Here is a 26167-nt window from a genome sequence, read left to right on the forward strand (position 1 = left end):
ATAAAGAAATTATACAAGGGGTTTGGGTGCATTCTGGGAAGATGGTGGAATAAGTCAGAAATTGCCCGATTCTCCAGATTTCTTCCATAAACAGATAGAACATGAAAAAAAAATGCAGAGCAGCAAAAATAAAGAAATATAGCAGTTGTCCTCCGAGAGGATCTCAGGAAAGGCAGGACTTCAGGCCTGAGGTTTGGCCTGAGAGGACCCCTTCAGGCTGCCTCCACTGAATCAGCACTGTTGGCCCTGGATGAGTCCCCTTAGGAAGCAGACTAGGCCTAAAGAAATTACACCTCATGAACTTTAGCCTCATGGCTGGCTCCATCCCTTTTTCACTCTCCCCCAAATGTGAGACTTAATGATACCTATTCCCTTGCCAGTGACTCAATGTTCCAGAAGAGTTGACACTCCCTGTTTCTGGCCTAGAGTAGCAGGGAGCTACTGGTCCAAATACCTTGATGAGAAAACACTAAAAAGAAGGCAGATTTCTACTTTGAAAGGGGGGAGGGGAATCAAATCTAGAGGCCCCATTTCTCCCTTTGGTTCATCTGACTTCTTTACTGGTTCTTGTTTGTCAGTGTCAGGGTACTAGCGTCATGCTTACAACATGAGTCAGGATGAAGACCATCAGGTTTAACCCTCTTCTCGTACAAAGAAACTAGGCCCAGAGAGTTGAATTATTTTCCCAAGATCACACAAACATTCAGCACCAGAAGTGATATTGAAGCCAGATCCTATGATTTTGAGGTTATTATTCTTTCCATCTTTCCCCCCCATTCCTTCAGAATGGTGCTCACAACGGCTTTGGACCAAGGACCTTAGTCCCTCTAGCACCTAAAACCTGAATGGCAGAGAAGGGTAAGCTTGGAGGAAACATGGGACTTCCTCAGTGATGTGAAGGACAAACAAGTCACTCCTCTCCCTTCCCCTGAGGAATTGGGTTCCAACCAAGTTCCAAAACAAAGGATGGTCTGATCATCTCTTTCCTGAATGTTTCCTCTCTACGGCAAAGCCTCTCTACTTGAAATAATGTTTTAATTGACAATATCTTATCAAGAGCACTTACAGAACAGGTAAGATCCCAGAGTATAAAGGGAAAAAGGGAGCTTTTATCCTAGAGGGTGGGGAGAGCCAGCCATTTCCAATAAGCCAGGGAGCAGACATTTCAAAATGAAGCTATAGTTTGTTTCATTTTGGAATATACAATCAATCCACTAGAACATCTTTAATATTAATTTCACCAACCAGGGAAGCTGCAAAGTTTCTCAAAGCTTTTTCCTGAGGGCTCTAAAAATAGTTATAGTTTACATAGCCTATATATAGCATTTCAAAGTTTAATTACAAAACATTTTGCTATTCAATTAGGGTTAGTAACCTCAATATCCCAGCCCTTCCTTTCTTCAGGCTTTTTTGTTTGTTTGTTTGTTTAGATTAACTCAAGGGAAATCCGGGGAGATTAGAATTGCTGAGTTCTTTGGTGGTTGCAGATCCTGATAAATGAACTCTAGGTTCTTTGTGGGAAATAGAGAAAAATAGAAAAAAGAAAGTCAGCCCTGGGCTGAACTGCTTTTATAGCTGAGTAAATGAGTACAAACACACTTAGCCAACTCCAAACCAAGAATGTTTACCATTTATTTATATACCATTTCATTTTTCCTTTCTATGGTTTTAGGTTCATATCGCCTGAACCTATTGCTTTGGCTTGTTCTGTGAATAATTGTCAAATCAAGACTGTAATAACTGGTAGGAAGGGTGTGACCACTTGTGACAAATGACTAACGTCCTCATTAGTGTGATTCCCGAGACCAAAATTTCCTCCTCTATATCTATGGAATTTTCTTTCCCTATTAGAATATTAGCTCTGTGAAGGCAGGGACTGCCTCATTTTTGTATTTCAATCCCCACCCATATCATAGGTGCTTAAATCCATTTTCATTTATCCATGGGCTATGGGATTAAAAAGTTTTGAAACAATTTCCAGGGAGAATTTAGGTTCTAGACTCTGAAGGACAGGAATCTACAACCTCAGATAGAGTTTGGGGACTTTTTCCAAACAAGATACACACATACTCCTAATCTATACAAACTACTGCTGACCCTCAAATGACTCGAGTAAGAAGCCTCTAGGTCTTCTTGCATGTGCTCTGGCAGACAAAAATTATTTTAGTGCACACTCTTTGCAAGCATGGGGCCACATATCATAGTCTCCTCCCCCAGGCTGTGAGAATATCAAAGAAACCACAATTCCTAACAAACAGCCTCAGAAAAGAGCAAAGAGGAAAGCAGCCTATCAGTATGTCCAATTTCATATGCCAAGTAAAGACTGAGCAAGTCTGGGCTTGGTGGGAAGATATACTCCTTGAGTGTGTGTACCTTTGGGACACCTGAAGCCACACATGCAGAAAGTAAAATCCATGATAAAGGACAAAGAAACCAGAGGGGAAGACTGTAAGCAACAAGCTAGCCCTGATTAACTCTCAAACTCCAGCTCCACCAAATACCAGATTTGTAGTAAGGAAGGATTTGATTTTTTTTTTTTTTTTTTTTGCCACTTCTCCATTAAAGATGAAAGCACCTTGCATCCTGAAATTTGCCCATTTTTGCACGCTAATTCATATAAGATCTTAAATCTTGTACAGCTTCCTTTCCAATGGAAGTGAAAACAGGACCAAGATTCATAAATCTATTCAGCATCCTTTCCTGCCTAGAATCCTTGCCCTTTTTATAGTGACAAGAACTGGAAATTGAGTGGATGCCCATCAGTTGGGGAATGGCTAAATAAGTTATGGTATATAAATGTAATGGAAATTATTTTTCTATAAGAAATAATGAGGAGGCAGCTAGAGGTGCAGTGGAGAGAGCACCAGCCCTGAAGTCAGGAGGACCTGAGTTCAAATTTGACCTCAGACACTTAACACTTTCTAGCTGTGTGACCCTGGGCAAGTTACTTAAGGGAGGAAAGAAGGGAAGGAGAGAAGGAAGTAAAGGAGAAAGGGAAGGAAGTAAAGGAGAAAGGGGAGGAAGGAAGGGAGGGAGGGAGGAAGGAAGAGCAGGCTGGTTTCAGAAATATCTGGGAAGACTTACATAAACTGATTGATGCTCAGCAAAGTGAGTAGAACCAAAAGAACACTTTACATAGTAATAATAAGATTATATGATGATCAGATGTAATGGACTTGGCTCTGTAGAGCAATGAAGTGATTCAAGGCAATTCCAATAGACTTGTGATGGAAAGTGCCATCTGCATCCAGAAAACTATGGAGACCCAGTGTGGATCAAAGCACACTATTTTCACCTTTTCTTGGTGGTAATGCTGTTTGGTTGGGGTTTTTTATTTCTCTCATGTTTTTTCTTCCCCTTTTGATTTGATTTTTCTTGCACAGCATGACAAATATGGAGATATGTTTAGAAGAATTACACAAATCTAACCTATTATGGATTGCTTACTATCTCAGGAAGAGGGAAAAGGTGAAGGGAGGGAGAAAATTTTGAAACACAAGGTTTGGCAAAGGTGAATGTTGAAAACTATCTTTGCATGTATTTAGAAAAATAAAAAAGTTATAAAAAATAAAATAAAATATTAACAAGATCAAAAAAAAAAAAAAAAAGATTACATGTATATAAGAAGACATTATCCTTCACAGTCAAATACTGAGTGCCCCATACCAGTCCTTAACCTGATAATATTCTCTTTTGCTTTTGAATTTATATACTATTCAGATGTTACAAAGTGGGCCCCTTTTGACATCATACCCGTGACTTCAACTGGTTTGCTAGGAAAAAAAAAGAGGTGGCTCTACTTAAGGAGGGAGTATTTGACTATCATCAAAGTATCTGTAGGGTGCCTAAGGATCCATCTGAGTAAGAGATGTTTTTTAAATGGAAGATAATGACGGTTCAGGCCCATCATCTGAGCCTAAGCACAATGGACAGAGACAGCATGCTTTGTTGGAAGTAACAGTCGCCAATAGTTTGCCTGGCTTGAGACCAAAGTCATTAGTCCATTGTTAGTGCAGGATCTGTAAATTTACAACTAGCCCAAATGCCCTCTTGGCAAAAACCACTTTGGATAAGAAGGAGTGATTAAGAAAGTAATTTTTACAAAAACTGTTATGATATTGAATTATTAAATTGAGGTTCACAGAGACAGGTTGATATGCAATGTTTCCTCCCAGAAAAGGGGAAAAAATGAAAATCTATTCAATTTCAGCCGCTGGGCCCAAACCACAAGTTTGTGATCCTAATTCATTTATCTGCCCTATAATTTATGATTTACTTTTGCAGTAACTGCAGTCATAAGGAACTCATTGAATTAAGGAGCTTTACTATTTATGTTGTGGAATAATATTATTTAACTGCTCAAAAGCCACACATCTCCCAGAATAGTTTTTCCATATGAAATGGATTTACATTTTATGTTTTTGTTCAGGATCATTTACCCACTTGAGTGTACACACATTCTCTCTCTCTCTCTCTCTCTCTCACACACACACACACACACATACACACACACACACACACACACACACACACACACACACATTCTTTCTCTCTCTCTCTCTCTCTCTCTCTCTCTCTCTCTCTCTCTCTTTCTCTCTCAACATTGTCACAACAAACCAAGATGGATTTGAAGTACACAGACCCAGACACAGCCTGTGGGGTTTGCTCAAATCACACAACATGAGCAGTATTCCTCGTGGTTAATAATTTATTATTTTAAGACATCAGAGTCAAGAGTCTGGTACATCCCTGGGCTCAGACATCACTAAGGAGAGTTTCACTATCAACCTAGACATTTATACCACATTCAGATCACTAAGACCTTGCTCCTTCTGTAGAGATGGAAAAAAGGGAAGTATAGAAAATAAAGAAAGGGATGGCTCTCTCGTCTTGGATCAGCCTCAGTTTTATTCATTCAACAGGCATTTATTGAGCACCTACTTAAACACTGGAGTTGCAAAGAATAAAATAGCAGTGGTCCTGCCTTCAAAGATGAAATGTCAAGTAATTTTTTGGAGAGAGAAGGTATTGGTAACTGAGGAGGGGATCCAGATAGACTTCCAGTAGCGAACTGTTTGAATTATTAGGGAACTTGGGATTATACAAAATGGGCATTAGAAGAGATTGCACTCCAGACAGAGAACATAAACTGTGTAAAAACAGAGATGATATGGGATATCATTTATGAAGAAAAGGAAGGAGCCCAATTTGACTGCAATGTAGAAATGTATGAGGGAGGGATATGTGTCATAAGACTAGAAAAATAGCTTTTAGCCAAATTGTGTTAAGTTTTTATTTTCAAAGAGCTAGAGGAAGAGGAAAGGAGAATAGGAATAAGAAGAGGAAGGAAAGAAGAACCAGGATATTGGCCTTGAGTAACACCCTTACATAGAGGGTAAGACAAAAGATAAGGAATCACAAATAAAAGACTGAGAAGCAACATCCAAAAGAAGGAGGAGAGCCAGAAAAGTGCAGTGACATAAAACACAGACAGAAGAGATGAGCTAGGAGATGATAGTTATTAATAGTGTCAAATGGTTCAAAAAAGGAGAGAAGAATGAGGAATGAGACATGACTTTTGAATTATCACCCTATCTTTGGAAAGAACAATTTCATTTGAATGATAAGATTAGAAGCCAAATCTCAAGAGACTGAAAAAGAAATGAAAAGGTAGGAAGGCAGAAGCAATAAATATTAACAAGTTTTTGGGAGAAGTCTGCTTATGAAAGGGAGGACCAGATGGTCTCTCAGGTTTCTTCCTATCCCTGATATTCCTTACTGCAAAGTCTCTTCCTAATTTTGATAATCTATGTTTATATTAAAAACAAAGGATTCAATACCAGAAAAGGAGCTTAGAGATCATTTATTCCTATTGTCCATTCTCTTATAGACCTGTGAACAGTCCTGGCCCAAGATGGTACAGATTATTTACTAATTAATAGAGTCAGAATTTGAACCTAGGTTTTATTTCAAATCTTGAGCTCCTTCTATGACAATTTAGTGGGCTCTTATTGTAAGACCCCTTTTGGGTTCTGAAAGTCTATGATTCTATCTCTATCAAGCTAGAACAGAAGCTGTCAGTAACCTTTCTAAGGTAATACAAAAAACCCCTTGGTTCTAGTCTTTGTTTAAATATTGTCTCAATTTCTTCCTCTGTAAAATGGGCTGGGGGAAGGAAATGGAAAACCAAGAAAACTTCAGATGGGGTCACCAAGAATTGGACATGACTGAAATGACTGAATAACAAGAACAATTCCTACAGGATTTAAGACAAGTCACTTTATCTAGTCCAAAGCTTCTTAAACGACATGTCATATGGAGGTTGTGAAAAATTTGGCAAAAGTAAAAAGCATTAAACATTCTACCAAGATTTTAAATTCTTTACATAAATATTTTTTTAAAACCCAATCCATCTCATTAGTATGCAAATTTTCTTTCATCTTTAATAAATAGCAAAATTACATGTATATCAAAGAATTGTTTTAAAATAAATTTCTTCATGATTTATTTTCAATAAATGTTTAATTTCTTTGCCTATTTTATATACCTATATCCCCAAGGGTATATAAAAATTTCTTAGGCAAAAAGGGGTCATGTGTGGAAAAAGTTTAAGAAGCCTTGGTGTAGGTGTTAGTCTAATGATCTGTACAATGAAGGATTTGGACTCTGATATTTTGGGGTCTAGAGTTCAAGAAACCATTAAAAGAAACCTATATACATACATAAAACACAAATTTATTCCCAACTAGGAACTCTCAGGCAGAATGAGAAAACATAAAACCTGGGATTGTGAGCAATTAGTTCTGCCTAGTAGGGGAAGAGAAGATGCAGTTCAGAGAGCATACAAAGAGTTTAAGTGTGGGTTAGAGCCACCAAACTTGGTGAGTCCTTCTAGGGCCATGAGGGATAAGAAGAGAGACCAAGGTCCTTGACATCACATGTATAATTATTCATCATGGGGAATAGGAAAAAGGCATTTATACTTGATCTTCATGGGTGGAGAACTGACTCCACATTTAGATATTGATATGTCCAAGGGAGACGGACCAAAAGGCTAAGTAAGCAAATATCCTAAATGGCAACAGGAAAAAAATTCTTTTCCTTTCTCATTTTGGACAAAGTCTCCAAGATCCATGGCTTGAATTCTTCCCATTAAGGGCTTGAAATTCTTCAAAAGCTAGAGATCTCAAAAAGAAGTCAATGGAATATATTGGGTATTGGCCAAGAAGTTCTACCCAATATCCAGTCCAAAGTTATGGATGATCAATGCCACTTTCCTGGCAATAAATCACATATTTACTGGAGTCCCTGATGGGAGATGTTACAAGCTAGAACTCACAAAGGCCACCAGCATAATTGATAAGCATAAACCAGGTTCTGATAACGTTCTCAAAGCTTCTGTAACAATGACGCTGCCTGAATTTCCCATTATTGACTGAGAAGGTAAGGAGGCTGATCCAAAGCTTCCTGGGTTTGTAGTCACTGTTCAGTATGAGTAAGGAGGCATCCAACCAATGGTCAGGTTAAGATCCCAGCAGCTGGCTACTGAGAAGAGCCCAGCAATAAATCTTTAAAACCAGGTGTGAAGAATAAGATACAATCACTCTTTCCCCAGGACTCCATAGCCTCTTTTATGATGCATTACAGTCTCTTCTAGTCTCTCCCCAGTGCTTTCTGTCTAAGCATTTTTTACCAAATATTCTCAGACCTTACAGGATCATAGTTACTCAGACCTTACAGGATCATAGTTATAGAGATGAAAGAAACTTTCAAGACCAATGAGTGCAATCTCCTCATTTTTACAGATGAGGAAATGGATGCTCAGACTGAGGAAGTGACTTTACCAAGGTCACAAAGAGTAAAAGGCCAAGTCAAAATGTAAATTCAGATCTTCCTGATTTCAAGCTCTTTATTTTACCCAATGTAACAAACTGCCTCTTGCACAGTGTTAGGCATGAAAAAAAGATCTCTTGAGGAATCAGTGGATGCATAAACCAGAACAGGCTTTGCCATTAACCTTCATATCCTACCCAAAGCAGCGTCAATACAGGTAAGAGAATAGGCAAACTCCCAAGTCAGAGAGCAGTCATCTCCACCTGAGGCAGAGGACAAGGACCAAAGTTGGGAAGAAAATATATAAGCCAAAAATCAAGGTGAGGCTAGGACCAGGGTTTTTGTGGAGCAACAAAATCCAAGAGATTGAGACTTAAAATATAATTGCCAGATTACACATTCGGGCCAGCGAATTTATTTGGGATCAGAAAGCAAACTTCAAGACAGGGAGGCGAGCTGGCCATTGTCCATCTTACTCCTATCACCACGGTTTCAGAGCCTCTGTGGCAGCTCCTTGGGTGCAGCTAACACAATCAAGGTGAGGGAGAACTGCATCCCATTCTGATGCTTAGATCATGGGAAGCATAAATCAATTTTGCTATGAAAATTATCTTGCATCACTAGGCCTGAGCTTTTGCTTTCAGGAAAAGGGAATGATTTTCATCATCTCTGTCTCATAGAATTTATGTAACAAAAGCATTTTGCAATTGTAAAGAAGAGAATAAATATAAATAATCACTATCAAGTAAAAACACAGAGCCAAAAATTCTAAGACCTGAAAAAGAACTCAAGGACCTTTCAAATTAATTCTTCCCATTTTACAGAAGGGGAAACTGAGGCTCAGAGACATGTACTCTATGATCCTTGAAAGGCATCATGATACAATGGAAAGAAGACTTTAGACTAAGCAGAGCTCTAATTTTTTTTAAACCATTGTGACTTTGGGCAGCTCACTTCACATTTCAGAACCTCGATTTCCTCAATGGTAAGATGGTGGGGAAGGGATTGAACTAGATGACCTTTGAGGTCCTTTCGAGTTCTAAATCTCCAACCATCAATTCATAATGGAAGGCAATGAAAGCCAGGGATTTTATCTTATTCATCTATGTATTTCCCCAGAAAAGCTTGATGTGACCTGTCACAGTAACTTTGTATACAAGAGAGCAGCTATCATGGAAGTAAAAGAAGTCATAAGATGGAATGGATCTGGATGATACTACTGATATGTTCTTGCAGGCTATGAGATATCAGAAAACTCCTGACTTTGCTTAAACCTGTATTAATATTCCAGAACTCTCTGAAGCAGAATAAGTTCTATAAGAAGTTCCAGACTTCTGACCTACAAGAAGCTCAATCCCCATCTGCACCATCACTTCTAGCTATTGCATAGCCTGCAAAGGTGAGGGACTTGGGCCAATTCCTATTTCAATTACTAAAGAGGTTCTATGTAACCTGTGGTATTTAGAGGGGAATTTAATGTTAAGAAAGTTATCCCTAAGGCCTTGGCTCCCAATTACCCTCCACTGAAAAACCCATAAATTGAGATCTATTAGAATTTATATCTCCCAAGGGCTCTTCAATGGAAAATCGGGGGCGATTACAATAGTACAAAAATCTCCACAACTTCTGCATTGAGTCTGACAGCAATATTTCAATGTGATGAGGAGGACACAAAAAAGTGAAACTTTGCTCCTCCTCTTCCAGTTACTTACTCAGCCAACTCCTCCAAACTCCGATATACATCATCATCATTCTCTGTGGTCTCTTCTGAGGGGAAGGGCCTGCATGAGAAAAGATAAGCCCATGGTTAGCAGTGTCTCTGTGCTGGTACTGGTGCTTACAAATTAAATTGCCCTTTGGAAGAAGGCTTTTTAAAAAAGACCTTGAGTTTCCTCTTTCAGGAAAAAAATATTTTTGTCATTTCTATCTCATAGGGTTTATGTAAAGAAGGCATTTTTTAACTATAAAGAATTGAATAAACATAGTTACTATTGAGTAGAAGCAGAATCATAAAATATTTTAAAAGAACTCGGGGATCTTTTAAGTCACTTCTTTCCATTTTACAAATAGGGAAATGGAGTCTCAGAGACATTTGTTCTCAAATAGAAGCCAGCCTACTGAGCCAAATTAGGATAGTTTCAAATTCATTTTTTATACCACCCTTCTCCCCAATTCCCCCAACCTGAGGAAAAGGGGTCAGGTCTGTACTATGCACTAGCAAATGAAGAAGCAACTTTTTTTTTTTTTTTTGGTCATACTCCTTTTTTTTTTTTCTTTATTAAAGCTTTTTATTTTTCAAAATATATACATGGACTAAAAAAGCTAGAAAAAGAACAAATTAAAAACTCCCAATCAAATACCAAACTTGAAATTCTAAAAATAAAAGGGAAGATTAATAAAATTGAAAGTAAAAAAAAATTATTGAATTAATAAATAAAACTAAGAGTTGGTTTTATGAAAAAACAACAAAACAGATAAATCTATTAGTTAACTTGATTAGAAAAAAGGAAATAAGAAAATCTCAAAAATGAAAAGGGAGAACTTTCCACCAATGAAGAGAAAATTAGAACAATAATTAGGAGTTATTTTGCCCAACTTTATGCCAATAAATTGTTAACCTAAGTGAAATGGAGGAATACCAAGAAAAATATAGATTGCCCAGATTAACAGAAGAGGAAATAAATTACTTAAATAGTCCCATTTTAGAAAAAGAAATAGAACAAGCTATTAATCGGTTCCCTAAGAAAAAATCTCCAGGGCCAGATGGATTTACATGTGAATTCTATCAAACATTTAAAGAACAATTAACTCAATACTATATAAACTATTTGAAAAAATAGGGAAAGACTCCTACCAAATTCCTTTTATGACACAGACATGGTACTGATACCTAAACCAGGTAGGATGAAAACAGAGAAAGAAAATTATAGACCAATTTCCCTAATGAATATTAATGCAAAAATCTTAAATAAAATATTAACAAAGAGATTACAGAAAGTCATCCCCAGGATAATACATCATGACCAAGTAGGATTTATACCAGGAATGCAGGGCTGGTTCAATATTAGGAAAACTATTAGCATAAATGACTATATCAATAATCAAACTAACAAAAACCATATGATTATCTCAGTAGATGCAGAAAAAGCATTTGATAAAATCCAAAATATATGCATGGATAATTCTTCAACATTAACCCTTGCAAAACATTGTGTTCTAATTTTTCCCCCCTCCCCTAGATGGCAAGTAGTCCAATATATATTAAACATGGGAAGAAGCAACTTCTAAAAACACATGTTCCAGACTCCCAAATGTTTTCAGACTTAGAAGTCTACAGGCATCCATATTCAAAATGGCAGCCAAAGACTTAGGTTGCTTATGTGCCCTAAGGAATCTGGACCAGGAAGGACAAAAGACATGACTACTTCTCAAATCTCTAGAATTACTGACTTCTCTTACCCTATCTATGGAAAGGGCTGAGGGTGGGGATGGTGGTAAGGTAGTAACAGTATCATATCCTCTCTAGTGCGTATCTTCAGCGACCACTAGAGCTGCTCATCTCAGTTAGTTGCTTTGTAAAAAGGGGGGTGATTATTCATCTCTGTCTCAAAGGGTTTATGTACAAAAGCATTTTGCAAATGTAAAGAAGAAAATGAATGTAAATAGTTATTATCAAGTAAAAACACAGAGGCATAAAATGTTAGAGCTGAAAAGGAACTCAGGAACCTTTCCAATTGATTCTTCCCATTTTACAGATAGGGAAACTGAGACTTTTGCTCTATGATCCTTGAAAGGCATCATGGCGCATTACAATTTTGTCCAATGCACAAAGGACATGGGACTGAGAAGAATGGGTGTCTCATGAAAGGATGCTTTCCTGAGATATCATACAGAGGAGTGGAGGAGCAAAAAGGGCTGGGGGTGGACGTGGAGGTAAGGCAGGGGTAGTACCATAGTCTCTATAGTTCTGCATCTTCAACTACCATTAGAACTGTTTATCTCAGTCTGTTGAAGAAGTAGGGCTAAACGATGATAGGGTAGAATGTGCTGTAACAGAAAGACTGCCCAGGATGAACGCCTCCAAACTATATGCTGCCCATGCCTATGTGAGCATTGGCAAAGCCAACTGCTTTGTCCACAAACCTAAAGTGATACCATGTGGTATTTATTGCCTATTGTTGTATGCTACAACTCCATGTACTTGGTCTCTTCCACTAGGCTACAAGTTCCCACGTGGCAATGACTAATGTCTGATGAATCTTTGTTTTATTGATCTTACCCTAGCACATGGTCTTATATATAGTAGCTGATGAGTGAAAGTTTGTTCAAAGAATGAGTCAATGAATTCATAGCAATTCTGAGTCTGAAGGTTTTTACTTGAATGGAGACGGTTTAAGTACAGATCCCAAGAAAGAAGAGTAGCTTGTGGCACAAGATCCCGGCTTTTACAAATTTCCATTTGATGAAAAGAATGTTTTGCACCCTTATTGATTTCAGAAATATAAAGTAGTGAGTGATAATTTTGTTAATTAATTGAACATCACAAGTTTTCAGCAAATACAGAATCTTTGTATAGGAAAAGATGAAGAAAGCATCTCTGCTTTCAGCATCAAGTCAATCAATCAGATAATAGATTCTCAGAGACAACAATGAACCAGGAATATAACAGCATGTTTACCAAACCAATATAGTAATGATCTTTTCAAAAATTCTTTGCTTCTTTTTGTTGTTTGCTTGCATTTTATTTTGCTTCTCTTTTCTTCTTGTGCAACATAATTATGTAAATATGTATACATATATTGGATTTAACATATTTCTACCATGTTTAACATTTATTGGACTACTTGTCATCTAGGGGATGGGATGAGGGAAGGGGGGAGGGCAAATTGGAACATAGGGTTTTGCAAGAGCTAATGTTGAAGAACTGTCCATGCATATATTTTGAAAAATAAAAAATTTTTATTAAACAAAAAAAAGAATTCTTTGAAGAAACTTTTATGGAACTTTTTAAACAAAAAGATGTGTCATATCCTTTCTGAGAGGACAAGGTACAAGTTACAGGATTCCTATTGTACAAGTCCATAGGGAAGGACCCTAACTAACCAGCTTAATATTCCACACTAGTAAATATCAAAGAGTCAGAGGACCTCAGTACCGTCTGTATACAGATAAAAGAACAGTAGAGTGAGAAAGAACTCACAGCACAGAATATCAGAGAAAGAACATAGGTCTTCTAGACTAATCTGCTCATTTCACAAATAGAAGACTGAGGTCCTAAAAGAAGCACTGTTGTCTAAGGTCACCAAAGGGCAAAGCAGAAGGAACTGGGTTTTTGTCTTTGTTCTGCTATTTTTTCCTTTGCACACTAACATATGTGACCTTCAATAAAGCCCGGCTAAAATCATGCTCAACATAGATTGAAAGGCTGGGGACTGGCTGCTCAGAAAAAGCTGCTCGAGGATGAGAAACCAGGGGGGAGAAAAAGAGAAAGCCCACATCAAACATTGGAATAAAGAGCGGTACTTTCCTGGATGAATCAAAAGCAATAAGCCTAAGATCAAATAATACCTAGAAGAGATGAAAAAATGTTCCTTTAATTAAACCAAATATTTCCTAGCAGCCCCAGGGGAGCAATACTGATGTAAGAAGCCTTTGGCTGCTCAGTTGCCCAGAAGAGGAGATACAACAGTCATGAAGGTTTGCACTTTACTCCAGATGTCAGTTGGGATTTCTCATAGTCTCACTGGACTGACATTTCCCAGTGGCTGAAAAGAAATCCAAGGGAGGCAACTTGGCCTTAGCCTGCATCCTCCAGCCCTATAGGAGCTGCCCCTGACCCGAGTGACCCAGAAGTCACAAGGATTCCATGGACAGAGCCTTCCAGACCCTTTTTCTGACCTGGATACTACTAAAAATCCTTCCAGTTTCTAGGTCAGGTGTCTCTCCATTCATCCCATTCCCAAATAAACACATGCTCCTTCCCTCCAGGAATCTTTTTATTTATTTATTTATTTTAATTTTTTTTATTAAGGTTTTTTATTTTCAAAACACATGCATGGATAATCCTCAACATTCACCCCTGCACAACTCTGTGTTCCAAATTTCTTCCCTCCCTTCCCCCCATCCCCTACCCTACATGGTCAATAATCCCATATATGTTGTGTGCAATTCCTCCATATATATTTCCACAATTATCATGCTGCACAAGAACTATCAGATCAAAAAGAGAAAAAAATGAGAAAGAAAACAAAATACAAGCAAACAACAACAAAAAAGTGAAAATACTATGTTGTGGTCCACATTGAAGAGGTCCACAGTCCTCTCTCTGGGAGCAGATGGCTCTCTTCGTCACAAGATTATTTAAATTGATCTGAATCATCTCATTGTTGAAAAGAGCCACATCCATCAGAACCGATAATCATATAAGCTTGTTGTTGCCATGTACAATGATCTCCTGGTTCTGCTCATTTCACTTAGCATCAGTTCATGTAAGTCTCTCGAAGTATCTCTGAAATCATCCTGCTGATTGTTTCTTATAGAACAATAATATTTCATAACATTCATATACCATAACTTATTCAGCCCTTCTCCAAATGATGGGCATCCATTCCTTTTCCGGTTTCTTGCCCCTACAAAAAGAGCTGCCACAAACATTTTTGCACATGTGGGTTCCTTTCCCTCCTTTATGATTTCTTTGGGATAAAAGCCCAGTAGAAACATTGCTGGATGAAAGAGTATTATGCACAGTTTGAAGCCCTTTGGGCATGGAATTTTTTTTTTTAATGTAATTAATTTTATTTTTACTTTTCAATTAATTAGTATTTTTTTTTCTTTCCCATTTCTTTCCCTTTACTTCAAATCTGGTCTCAGACACTTATTAGCTGGATGACTCTGGGCAAGTCACTTAATCCTATTGGCCCAATTTCCTTATCTGTAAAATGAGCTAGAGAAAGAAACAGCAAATCACTAGTATCTCTGCCAAGAAAACTCCAAATGGGATCACAGAGTGACATAACTCAATAACATCATCATCATCATCATCACCAACAACAACAACAACAACATGTAGCAGGCAACATATTTCAGAATTAAAGGGACCAAAAAGCTTATCTAATATCATCTTCACATTACATATGAGCAAACAGGATCCCCAAAAGGAAGCGATATGCCCAAAATCACACAAATAAGGAGCATGATGGCCAAGTTCTGAATTGAATTCTCTAACAACAAATGAGTGAATGAAAAAAGACAATATTTATTAAGAGATTACTATGTGCCCATTACTGTGTTAAGTGCTAGGATATATTTTAAAAAGAAATAGTGCCCGTTTTCAAGGAGCTTATATTCAAATAGAGGAAGATAACACGTAAGAAAATGGCGATAAATTAGGGGTATTTTGTTCTCGGAAGGCAGAAAGGTATAAGATAGAGAGGGATAACAGGCACATTCTGAGATAGACTGGGATCTACATCCAGCCAACAGATATAGTGAACCAATATGCACATTATCTTCGTTATCACTCAATGGTCGAGTCCAAGGGCTATCTCTGAAAAGATGAGAGAATTCACAGGTAGATGGAGGTCATGTTGCAGAATACTGGTCCAGGAAGTCAAGTGCTCTTTTACTATATCCCATCCCTGGGAATGATCCTCTAAGCATTCTTCCAGCTGTACTAATTGAATAATATATTCATTTATGACCCTAAAATGAAACACTATAGTAACATAAGAAAAATTTAAATCAGCCAATCTTTTCTAAAAGCCTTTTTATTGAAAAGTGTATCTTTTCCTTTGATTTTTCAGTTCCTTAACTTACATACACGTTTGCTGACTAATTCAACTTTGCTGCCCCAACAAACATAAATTAAGACTACTAAAGTCAAAAGAACTATATTGTCTTCCATAAAAATCTTTAGTACTTCTACTCTAATATTCATATTTGAAACAACAAATCCCAGAGAGGAAGAAGGGGGAAAGGAATCATAATCCAACCCAATTTGTACTGCAGCTACAATCACCATTAAATTCTGTTGTAAGCAGGGAAAGTAAGGAGAAGTGCTATTTTTTCCCCTTAGAGTTGAAAACTCTCATTTCCCCAAAAACTGAGGGAAAGAGGAAAGTCAGAGAAGCAACTGTCCATGAACAGTATGTGTCCTTCTGGAGGAACAATGACAAACAAAACATGGACGGGTGATAGAGGAAACATTCCCTGGGAGGAATTACAAAAATCCATCTTGAGAAAGCATATGGAGACGATCAAAAGCCACTCCTTTGTTATGTCTTCTCCTACTGAGAGACTTTACAACATATTGTCTCTGATTTAATAGGAGGGGAAAAAAAGAAAACATTCACACATAGAATATTTGGACAGGCTTGCTACATCACATCCATGTCATAATTAAAGTCACAACAGGATTGCTTTGAAGGACCCAATTTGGTCTATCACTAACAAAGAGATTTAGAATCCTGTTGTCCTTGCTCCAAAGTTTATGCTGCCCTTTCTAAGCGTCTTCATTCTCTCCATTTTCTTTGGCTCCCTGCCCTTTTGTCTTTAAAAGCACAAACACACCTTGTCTTTTGGTTAGGGCCCAATGGCTTTCCTCCCTTTTCCTAACAAACTTCACCAAATAATTAATCTGTCTAATGATTCTGACAAGGGAGCCCCCAAATTCTTTCTTATTCTCTCGGACTTTGGGAGGAAATTTTGGGAAACTCCTTTAGAAAAGCTCTCCCCTGAGAGAGCCACCCCAGGGAATCAAGATAAAGTAATTCTGTTAGCTGGGTGGGACTAATTGAGCCCAGGACCACTCCTACTTAGTCCCAACTGGAGATGGAGATTTCTATCCAACTCTATTGAGTTGGAGATTAGTCCATAGACACTCATTCAGTTCCAAGATTTTCTATTCTGATTCCAGCTCAAGCTGCTCCCACCCCCCACCCCCCATCAAGAGCTGCCCATAAAACAAGCTTCCTTCAGCTCAATTCCTTGAAGAGGACCTAATCATGCCAAGGAACCTCTCTCTCCCCTTGGCATAGCTTCAACTCTCTGCCAGCTGAAAAGATATTCTCTTTTCAGCGTTACTCTTTCTCTTTCTCTCTCTCTCTCCTCTCTCTCTCTCTCTGTCTCTGTCTCTCTGTCTCTCTCTGTCCTATTTCCCTAACAGGACCTTATTCACCTGTCAGGATTTCTGTGCTAGAAACTTCCTCTTTCTCTGCTAGATCTTTACTTCTCTGTCGAGACCCCGCCACTAAGAAAGTTAGCCTGCAAAAGCTGACGTCTCAGTTCTAATAATAAACTTCTTTTCTCAGTTTAACTTTTTGGGTTCGTAAATTCATTTATGAAGGACCTGCGCCAACCAGAAGGGGATTTCCACTACTCCCTGCCCTGCAATGAACCTCATCATTTTTGGCTTCCTGACCAGGAATCAAGGGGAGTGGAACCATCAATTCCATTAACTACTCACCCACTGTCTTCATCCACTCAGTCATTCAATAAACTTTTCTTTAAAACCTACCTATGTGCCTATACAGTTCTAGGCCCTGGGGAGAGAAAATATAAGGCACAGAGGTTTTTCTTATCCCACTTAACACATAATATAGTACATCTGCAACAAAAGAATAATAATAATATCATCCTGAATTTATGCAAACTCCCTCTCTAAGCAGATGCTTAGCAACTTGATGCTTTATTGATTTAAAGAAGTATTCCAAGTATTAGCTGACAGAGTTAACACCCTTTGGAAAGGGAATATTATTTGAAGGAAAGTATTGTTGCCAACTAAACACACAGTAAATTATCATGGGAATTAAATACTTGGAAATGTTGTCATCTCATTTGAATAGCTGAATTCTAAGAGAATTTGGTATTTTCCTACCATTCTATCAGGACCCTTTCTTGGGCCATGTCTCTAGGAAACCAACCTTTTCACTTGAGCTCTATCAATCAATCAATAAGCCTTTATCTTACTCAGTACTTCCTTTCCCAGAGCAAAGGACAGCACAGGACATATAAAGAAAAACTGAAAATGCTCTCTGTCCTTGAGGGCCTTAGGGATTCTAATGCAGGAGGACAAAAGGTACTTAAATAGGAGATGCTTACAGAATAAAAACAGGGAAACCTTAGGCTGCCTTTGCAGCAAAAGGAGAATTAAAATGATTCTCCCACTACCCATGTCTACTCCCAAAGGAAAAAAAAAAAACTGTCTTTCTCACTCAAAATCCCTTCTTGGAAACTGAAATGAAAAATTTCATCCTGACCTTTTCATTAAATCCTACCTCCATGTTAAGAGCTTTCCTCTTTACATTAGCATCAGACTTTTCCATTGCCCTCTGAAATACACGCATTTATTTTTCCGGCACCCTGAGGAACTAACAAATTTGGGCATACTGGCAATACCACATAAGGGCTGGATAATTTCCCACCAGAAAGTCTGCAACTTTCTATCAAGACAGCACCCTACTCAACTCAAGAAATCTCTCACACCCAAGAATTAAGGCCCCCAAATGAAAACAACTTGAAACAAAGAACAATTGGATTAAGAATTTATTCAAATGATCTTCAAATATTCTCTCAGATCCAATAAAAACCTCTTGAAGATAAGAGTTTGTTGTCATTTTTATTTTTGTATATTCAATACCTTGGACACTGCTTTGCACATAACAGTTATTTGATAAATGCTTGTAGAAAGTAGATGATGAAAATGACAGAAAAGGAAAATAACTTGCTTGGGGAAAACAAGTAGGTTAATGTACTATTGGTGGAACTGTGAACTAATCCTGGCATTCTGGAAAGCCATTTGAAAACGGACTTTAAAAGCTATTAAACTGTGGATAACCTATGATCCAATGACGCCTCTACTAGGTCCATATCCCAAAGAGACCAAAGAATGAGGAAAAGGATTCATATGTCCTTTACTGATAGCAGTTCTTTTCCTGATAGCAAAGACCTGGAAACTGAGGGAATCCCATCAACAGGAGAATGACTAAACAAGTTATGTTATATAAATGTGATAGAATATTATTATGCTGTTAAAAATAATGAAAGAGATCGTTTCAGAGAAAAACAGGAATTCCATGCAAAATTAAATGAGCAGGAAAACAATTTATCTAATAAGAACAGTATCATAAAAACAAAAAGTTTTAGGAATACAATAAGGTGCCATTACTATTAACGACTCATGATGAATCTACATCTCCAGATAGAAAGTTGACCTACTCAAGAATACAGACTGAAGCATTTGGGAGGTAGGGAGGAGACATGTTTATGTGCTAATTATTTATAAAGATTTTTGTTTTTCTTGTTTTCTCACTGGAAAGTTGAGGGTATGGCGATTATGAGATAATTTGGAACTAAAAAGAAAATTTAATTTTTCTTCTTTTCCTATCTCCTCTCGTCTTCTCTCCTTTCCTTTTCTGAGTTTAAGAAGGGGAAAAAAAATAGACACTCATCATGGACTGCAATGATAATTAAGGAATGCCTAAACAAATTTGTGGCAACTAGGTAGCTCAATGGATAGAATATTGGATCTGGAGTCAGAAAGATTGAGTTACTGTCTATGTGCCCCTGGACAAGTCACTTAAGCATGTTTGCCTCAGTTTCCTCACCTGTAAAATGAGCTGGAAAAGGAATGACGAATCACTCAAGTATATTTGTGAAAAAAGCCCCAAAGGAGGTCACAATCTAAACGACTGAAAAATAACAAAAAACGAGTTGTGGTACATGAATACGTTCTAAGAAACAGTGAATATGATGAATACAGAAAAACTTAGGGAGACTTTATTAGAACTGATTAATTAACAAGCATTTATTAAGCTCTTACCATGTGCCAGGCATTGTGTTGAAGATAAAAAGGCAAATGAATTTGTTCCCCTTTCTCAAAGAAGCTTACCTTCTAAGGGGGAGATGGAGAATGAAGCAAGCAGAACCAAAAGAACAATACACAAAATGCAATAAAGAAAACAAAAACAAAGAAACTGAACACAATGAAATTATAATGTGTAAGCTGGACCCTAAAAAAGAGAAATGAGAATGTACCAATGGGTGTGGAATATCACACATAATATCAGACTTGTGTGGTCATTAATTTTGCTGAGCTTTTTTTATTTTTCCATTTTTTTATTCATTGTTCTATGGGATGATTGTGGTAGAGGAAGGGGTGGAGAAGGATATGCAGGGAAATGGAAAACAAGAAAAAAAACAAGATATCAATATAAATTTAAATAAATGTTTTGGTTATTTTAAAGACAATAAATATTGAAGAATATCACAAGCATAATGGAATACGAATACATTGTAAGAAATGATGAATATGAATACTATAGAGAATCTGGGGATAGATTTGCTACAAAGGAAAAAAAATCAGCATCAGAAAAATAATATACACAATTACAACAGTGTAAATGAAAAAATAACAAATGAACCTAAATAGTATTATCTACTTATAAGAGCCAAATTTAGTCCCAAAGATGAAAAAAAATGCACCTTCATTCCTTCAAGAGACAAGGGACTAATTGTATAAAACATTGCATACACAAACTCAGTCCTTTTTTTTTTTTCCCCCTCCCTTTCTTTTTTAATTCTCTATTACAAGGGATGGCTCTCTAGGTAGGGGAAGTGGGATATATTTGGAAAGGAGAGTAGTATGAAAACAAAAGATATCAATTTTTAAGATTAAAAAACGCTCGATGAAATGTCTTGAATTCTAACTGCAAAATTTAAGGGCTGGCAGATATTATTTTTTTAAAGACAAATAGAAGGGGCTTCTGAGTTGACAAGAGATATGAAATGGGATTTCATTTTAAGGACAAGAACTAAAATAGCAAACAAGAATTTATTATGGAGCTCAAAATTCAGGGAGGCCCTCTCTAGAGGGACAGTGCTATCATGGTCCTCTGGAGAAGGGGTAGTGGAAGAAAACAGAGTCAGATACATTTGTTGCAGGGCTTTAGTGCAGATCCCATGACCTCAAACATTAAAATAAAAAGAAGGAGCAATTCAATAGAAAATACGATCCACCAGCGGGCCCTAAATTAATATTTCACAAGGCAGCCACTAATATGGGGGGGAAAAAACATTTGGGTTACGCAGTGCTATGTGATTTGATTAATCTCCTGACTGGCTCTTTATATGCACTTCAATACCAACTCCTTAGGTATAGAGCTCAATTCAATAATACGTGCCTGGCTGTGGACACTTCTGCATTATTAAATATAAGCCAGACGCTTAATCATTTTAGGATACCTGCAGAGAAGACAGATTATTCAAAAGGAGCTTGGAAATCCTGCTTGGCACCAGCTTTTATGACCCGTTTCTCTTAGCAAAGAGCTAGGATCTTGACTTTAGAAAAAGGAGACAGATCTGTAACTGTCCCTTGATTTGGATGGCATCTGAGGTCTCATTTTAACTCTGCAGAATATTCTGCTATTGAGTTTTCAGTATCTTCTCTCAGAATGTGTTTTTTCCCAGAGACAAAGGGGAAACACCACCAGAGAAAAGGGATTCCCATTCCCTCACCCCAGCTTAAAGAAAGAATGTACTAAGAATGTTATTGATTTGCATAGCTCTTTCAGGTCCATTTCTATCTTTGGTGGTAGCATAAATTAATATTTTCATTATTAAAACATGGGGCAATAGGAAGGTGGTTTTTCTGCTGATAGAAAAACTGAACTTTCACATGAAAAAATGCTCTAAATCACTATTGACCAGGGAAAAGCAAATCAAAACAACTCTGAGATACCACCACACACCTGTCAGATTGGCTAACATGATGGAAAAGATAATGGTGAATGTTGGAGGGGATGTGGGAAAAATGGGACACTGATGCATTGTTGTTGGAGCTGTGAACTATTCTGGAGAGCAATTTGGAACTATGCCCAAAGGGCTATCAAAATGTGCTTACCCTTTGACCCAGCAGTGCTATTACTGGATTTATAATCCAAAGAGATCTTAAAGGAGGGAAAGGGACCCACATGTTTAAGAATGTTTGTGGCAGCCATTTTTGTAGTGGCAAAGAACTGGAAACTGAGTGGATGCCCATCATGGAGAATGGCTGAATAAGTTGTGGTATATAATGTTATGGAATATGGTTGTTTTATAAGAAACAATCAAACAGGATGATTTCAGAGAGGCCTAGAGAGACCTACATGAACTGTTGTTGAGTGAAATGAGCAAAACCAGGAGATCATTATACATGGCAACAACAAAATTATACGATGATTAATTCTGAGGAACATGGCTCTTTTCAACAGTGAGATGATTCAGACCAGTTCCAATGATTGTGTGATGAAGAGAGAAGACTGTGGAAACTGATTATAGATCACAGCATAGCATTTTCACTTTTTGTTGTTGTTTGTTGGCATATTATTTTTTCTCTTTTTTTCCTTTTTTGATTTTTCTTGTGCAGGAAGATAATTGTATAAATATGTATGTGTATATTGGATTTAACATATATTTTTACCATATTTAACATACATTGGATTATCAGTCATCTAGGAGAAGGGGTGGGAGGAAGGGAGGGAAAATTGGAACACAAGGTTTTGCAAGGGTTAATGTCAAAAAATTATCCATGCATATATTTTGAAAATAAAAAGCTTTCATTTTTTAAAAAAGAAAGAAGTGAAGAGAGCCATCTACACCCAGAGAGAGAACTGTGAAAACAGTGTGGAATATAACATAGCATTCTCACTCTCTCTGTTGTTATTTGCTCGCATTTTGTTTTCTTTCTCAGTTTTTCTTTTCCTTCCTTCTTGATCTGATTTTTCTTGTGCAGCAAGATAACTGCATAAATATGTTTACATATATTGGATTTAACATATATTTCAATATATTTAACATGTATTAGACTACCTGCCAGGTAGGGGATGGAGTGCGTGGAAGGTGGGGAAAATTTCGAAACAAAAGGTTATGCAAGGATCAATGTTGAAAAAATTACCTATGCATATGCTTTGTAAGTAAATTTTTTAGAAAGACAGGACAGGACAGGAAAGGACAGGACAGGAAAGGACAGGAAAGGACAGGACAGGACAGGACAGGACAGGACAGGACAGGACAGGACAGGAAAGGACAAGAAAGGACAGGAAAGGACAGGAAAGGACAGGAAAGGAAAGGAAAGGAAAGGAAAGGAAAGGAAAGGAAAGGAAAGGAAAGGAAAGGAAAGGAAAGGAAAGGAAAGGAAAGGAAAGGAAAGGACAGGACAGGACAGGACAGGACAGGAAAGGAAAGGAAAAAAGAAAGACTAGACTTTGCAAAGTTGAATAGAACATGGCATGTGATAGCTCCTCCTGCTAGGACCACAGTTTGCTTCTGCCAACATTAAACATAATATTTCCCAAGATCCATCCCTCTATAACACATCTGAGTACTTGTTGGAATGTTCCACAAATCCTAGAGTTGGAGGGACCCCAGAAAATATTTAATTCAATACACACAAGTAGGAATCCCCTGTAATTCCTCCAATAAATGAACACACAACTTTGATGGAGGAACTTCTAATGATAGGCTCCCAAAGAACTCACAATTTGGGGGCACTCCTTTTTACTCTTTTATAATTGTGTGTTGTAAGAAGTTTTCCTAGAATCCAGATTGATATAGTGGATAGAACTGCTTTTAAGTCAGAGAACTTGAATTTAAACCTCTCTGATTCTCATTATTTCTGTGACTTTGGTCACCTAACTTCCCTGGAGCCATTCTTCATTTGTAAAGAGAAAATTAGACTACCTGAGCTCTAAAGACTCTTCCAACCTTATGTGTATGATCTTATGATTATATAAAGTCTAAAAGGGCATCTTAAACTTCTACCCATTTTTCTTCATTATGCATTTTTGAGCTAAGCCAAACCAACTCTAATCCCTTTTCACTATATACCGAGCTATCAATCCTTTCCAGACTTTTCTGAAATCATCCTGCTGATCATTTCTTATAGAACAATAATATTCCATTACATTCATATATCATAACTTATTCTGCCATTTCGCAATTGAAGGGCATCCACTCAATTTCCACTTTCTTGCCACTACAAATAGAGCTGCTACAAACATTTTCCTACATATAGGTCCTTTTCCCTTTTTTTTGATCTCCTTGGAATACAGACCCAGTAGTGAGACTGCTGGATCAAAGGGTAGATTTGCAACTTTTTCAAGTTAAATAATTTGCCATCAGTGCAATAACAAGGTAAAAGAAGACTACAAAAGTAGAAGGAGGCCAGGTGATGAAGAATTTTGAATGCCAAACAGAGGATTTTATATTTGATCCTGGAATTAATAGGGGACCACTAGAAATTATTGAATCAAAGGAGGTAACATGGTCAGAACTGCGAGCAAAGAGTAGACTAGAAGAGATCTGAGACAGGAAGACTAACCAAAAGGCTATTCCTGCAAAAGTCTAGACTTCAGGTAATAATAGTCTGCATCAGGTAAGGGCAATGCCAGAGGAGAAAAGAGGATATATATGAGACACATTATGAAGGTAGAATTGACAGGCCTTGACAACTAATTGGATATGGTGAGTGAGAAAGAGTGAGGAATCCAGGGTGACACATACATTTCCAGCCTGGGTGATTTAGAGCGAAGCTCCTTAAAATGTGTTTCATAACTGGATGTGGGGGCTGTGAAATTATGATTTACTATCAGTAAATGTTTGATTTGTATGCCTATTTTACATACCTGTATAGTCAGGGTCGTGTAAAAATTTTTCAGGTGAAAGGGAGTCAGGAATGGAAAATGTTTAAGACGCCCTGATTTAGGGGATGGTAAGTACCCTTGTCAATAATAGTAAAATTAAGTAGAAAATTAATTCAATTTTGTACATCTTAAGATGTAATGTGGGACACTTAGTTCAAGATGTGTAATAGGCAGTTAGAGAAACAAAACTGGAGGTCAGATGAGAAGACAGATGAAAAGATCTGAGAATCATCAGCACAGAAATGATAGTTGAATCCGTGGGAGCTGATGAGATTATCAATTGAAATAATAGAGATGGAGAAGATGAGAGTGTCTAGAACAGATTTTAGGGGACACCCACAGATATCAATGATGATCTGGATAAAGATCTGGTAAAGCAGACTTAAGAAGGAGCATTAAGAAGATAGAATCAGGAGGGAACAGTATCATCAAAATCACCCCCACACTGTTGTCTGTCTGTTGCACTTGTTCAATAAATCCCAAGTTTTTTCTTCCTTTCTTTTTTCTCTCTTTCCCCTCCCCTTCTTCTCTCTTTCTCCCTCTCTCCCCCCATAATTTCCCAAAATAAAACAGTATTTAAGCCAAATCATAAAGTATTTATTAAATATCTACTATACGCCAGGCACTGTCCTAAGCTGAATAGAAAGAGAGATCAGAACAGAAGAAACCAGGTATGTCTTTATGAAGTACATACCAGATAGGATACCACTATCCAATAGAAATTCCCGTAAGGCCACCCTCAGACTCCCAGAAGAACAGATAAATCTGAAGCAAAGCAAGGAAACTCCAAAGCTTCAGTGTAAGAACAGAAAAATTTTACCTGATGGCCAGAGCAAACACCTAAGGGGAAACCAGATCCTAAATCTAGAGGCAGATGTGTTTTGACAATCTAAAAAGTGCTGGACCCAGAATCAGGATAAATCAGAACTAATCATGTGATCCTGATTATGTCATTTGAATCCTGCCTGCCTCCGTTTTTTCATCTGGAAAAGAGGAATAATAACAAGATCTGTATCCTGGGATTGTTGCAAGGATAAAACGAAATAGTATTTATGTTTACAAGTATAGATATGCTGTATATGCTAGCTTTGATGCTGAGGATTAATGAAGTGGAAAAGAATTCTGAAGCCATTTAATTCAGCTCCCTCAGGGGAAACTGAAGCTCAAAGAAATTAAATGACTTTCCCAAGTGCACACAGAATTTGAACCCAAGAACTCTATGTCCAGATTCGGGCTCTTTGCATTTTGTAATAAATATAAAATCTGTTTACATAAACTCCAAAGGTATATTTATAGTTTCCAAATATAAAAGATCAAAGTAATTATATGTGGATAATCTTTTGTCAAAAATAATTGCTCTTGAAATATCCAAATGAAAGGGGGAAATGGATTCTGAATTTCCCATGTAATTGCTTTGATTTTTTATTCCACTTGTCACATGTAGACCTGGCCTAAAAAACCACTGAGGTCGCTCTTCATCACAGCTGGGAATTAAGCAGCCCACCCCCACCCAGAAGATTTCTTCAAGGAATGAGGTGAGGTCATATATGATCTCAAATGAGATAATGTATGTAAGTCTGCAAACTTTAAAATATTAGATTAGCATCATCCATTAGTCACAGAATCATACAGATGGAAAGGATGTCAGTAGCTATCCA

At 37.5% G+C, this 26167-nt stretch overlaps 1 protein-coding gene across 8 annotated transcripts in view; it reads right to left on the reverse strand.

Moving 5' to 3' along the window:
- Positions 1 to 26167, reverse strand: part of VAV2 (vav guanine nucleotide exchange factor 2) — a 433076-nt gene that overhangs the window by 119828 nt on the left and 287081 nt on the right. For 7 of the 8 annotated variants that reach the window (XM_031949439.1, XM_031949436.1, XM_031949435.1 and 4 more), the window contains exon 4: positions 9546 to 9614. In XM_031949439.1, the coding sequence (XP_031805299.1) occupies positions 9546 to 9614 (69 nt within the window). Of the gene's footprint in view, positions 1 to 9545; positions 9615 to 10687; positions 10707 to 26167 lie in introns of those variants that run through there. The other variant, XM_031949440.1, reaches the window with a different exon arrangement.

This window comes from Sarcophilus harrisii, chromosome 2 (genome assembly GCF_902635505.1).
Source record: "Sarcophilus harrisii chromosome 2, mSarHar1.11, whole genome shotgun sequence".
In the NCBI taxonomy this organism is placed as follows: domain Eukaryota; kingdom Metazoa; phylum Chordata; class Mammalia; order Dasyuromorphia; family Dasyuridae; genus Sarcophilus; species Sarcophilus harrisii.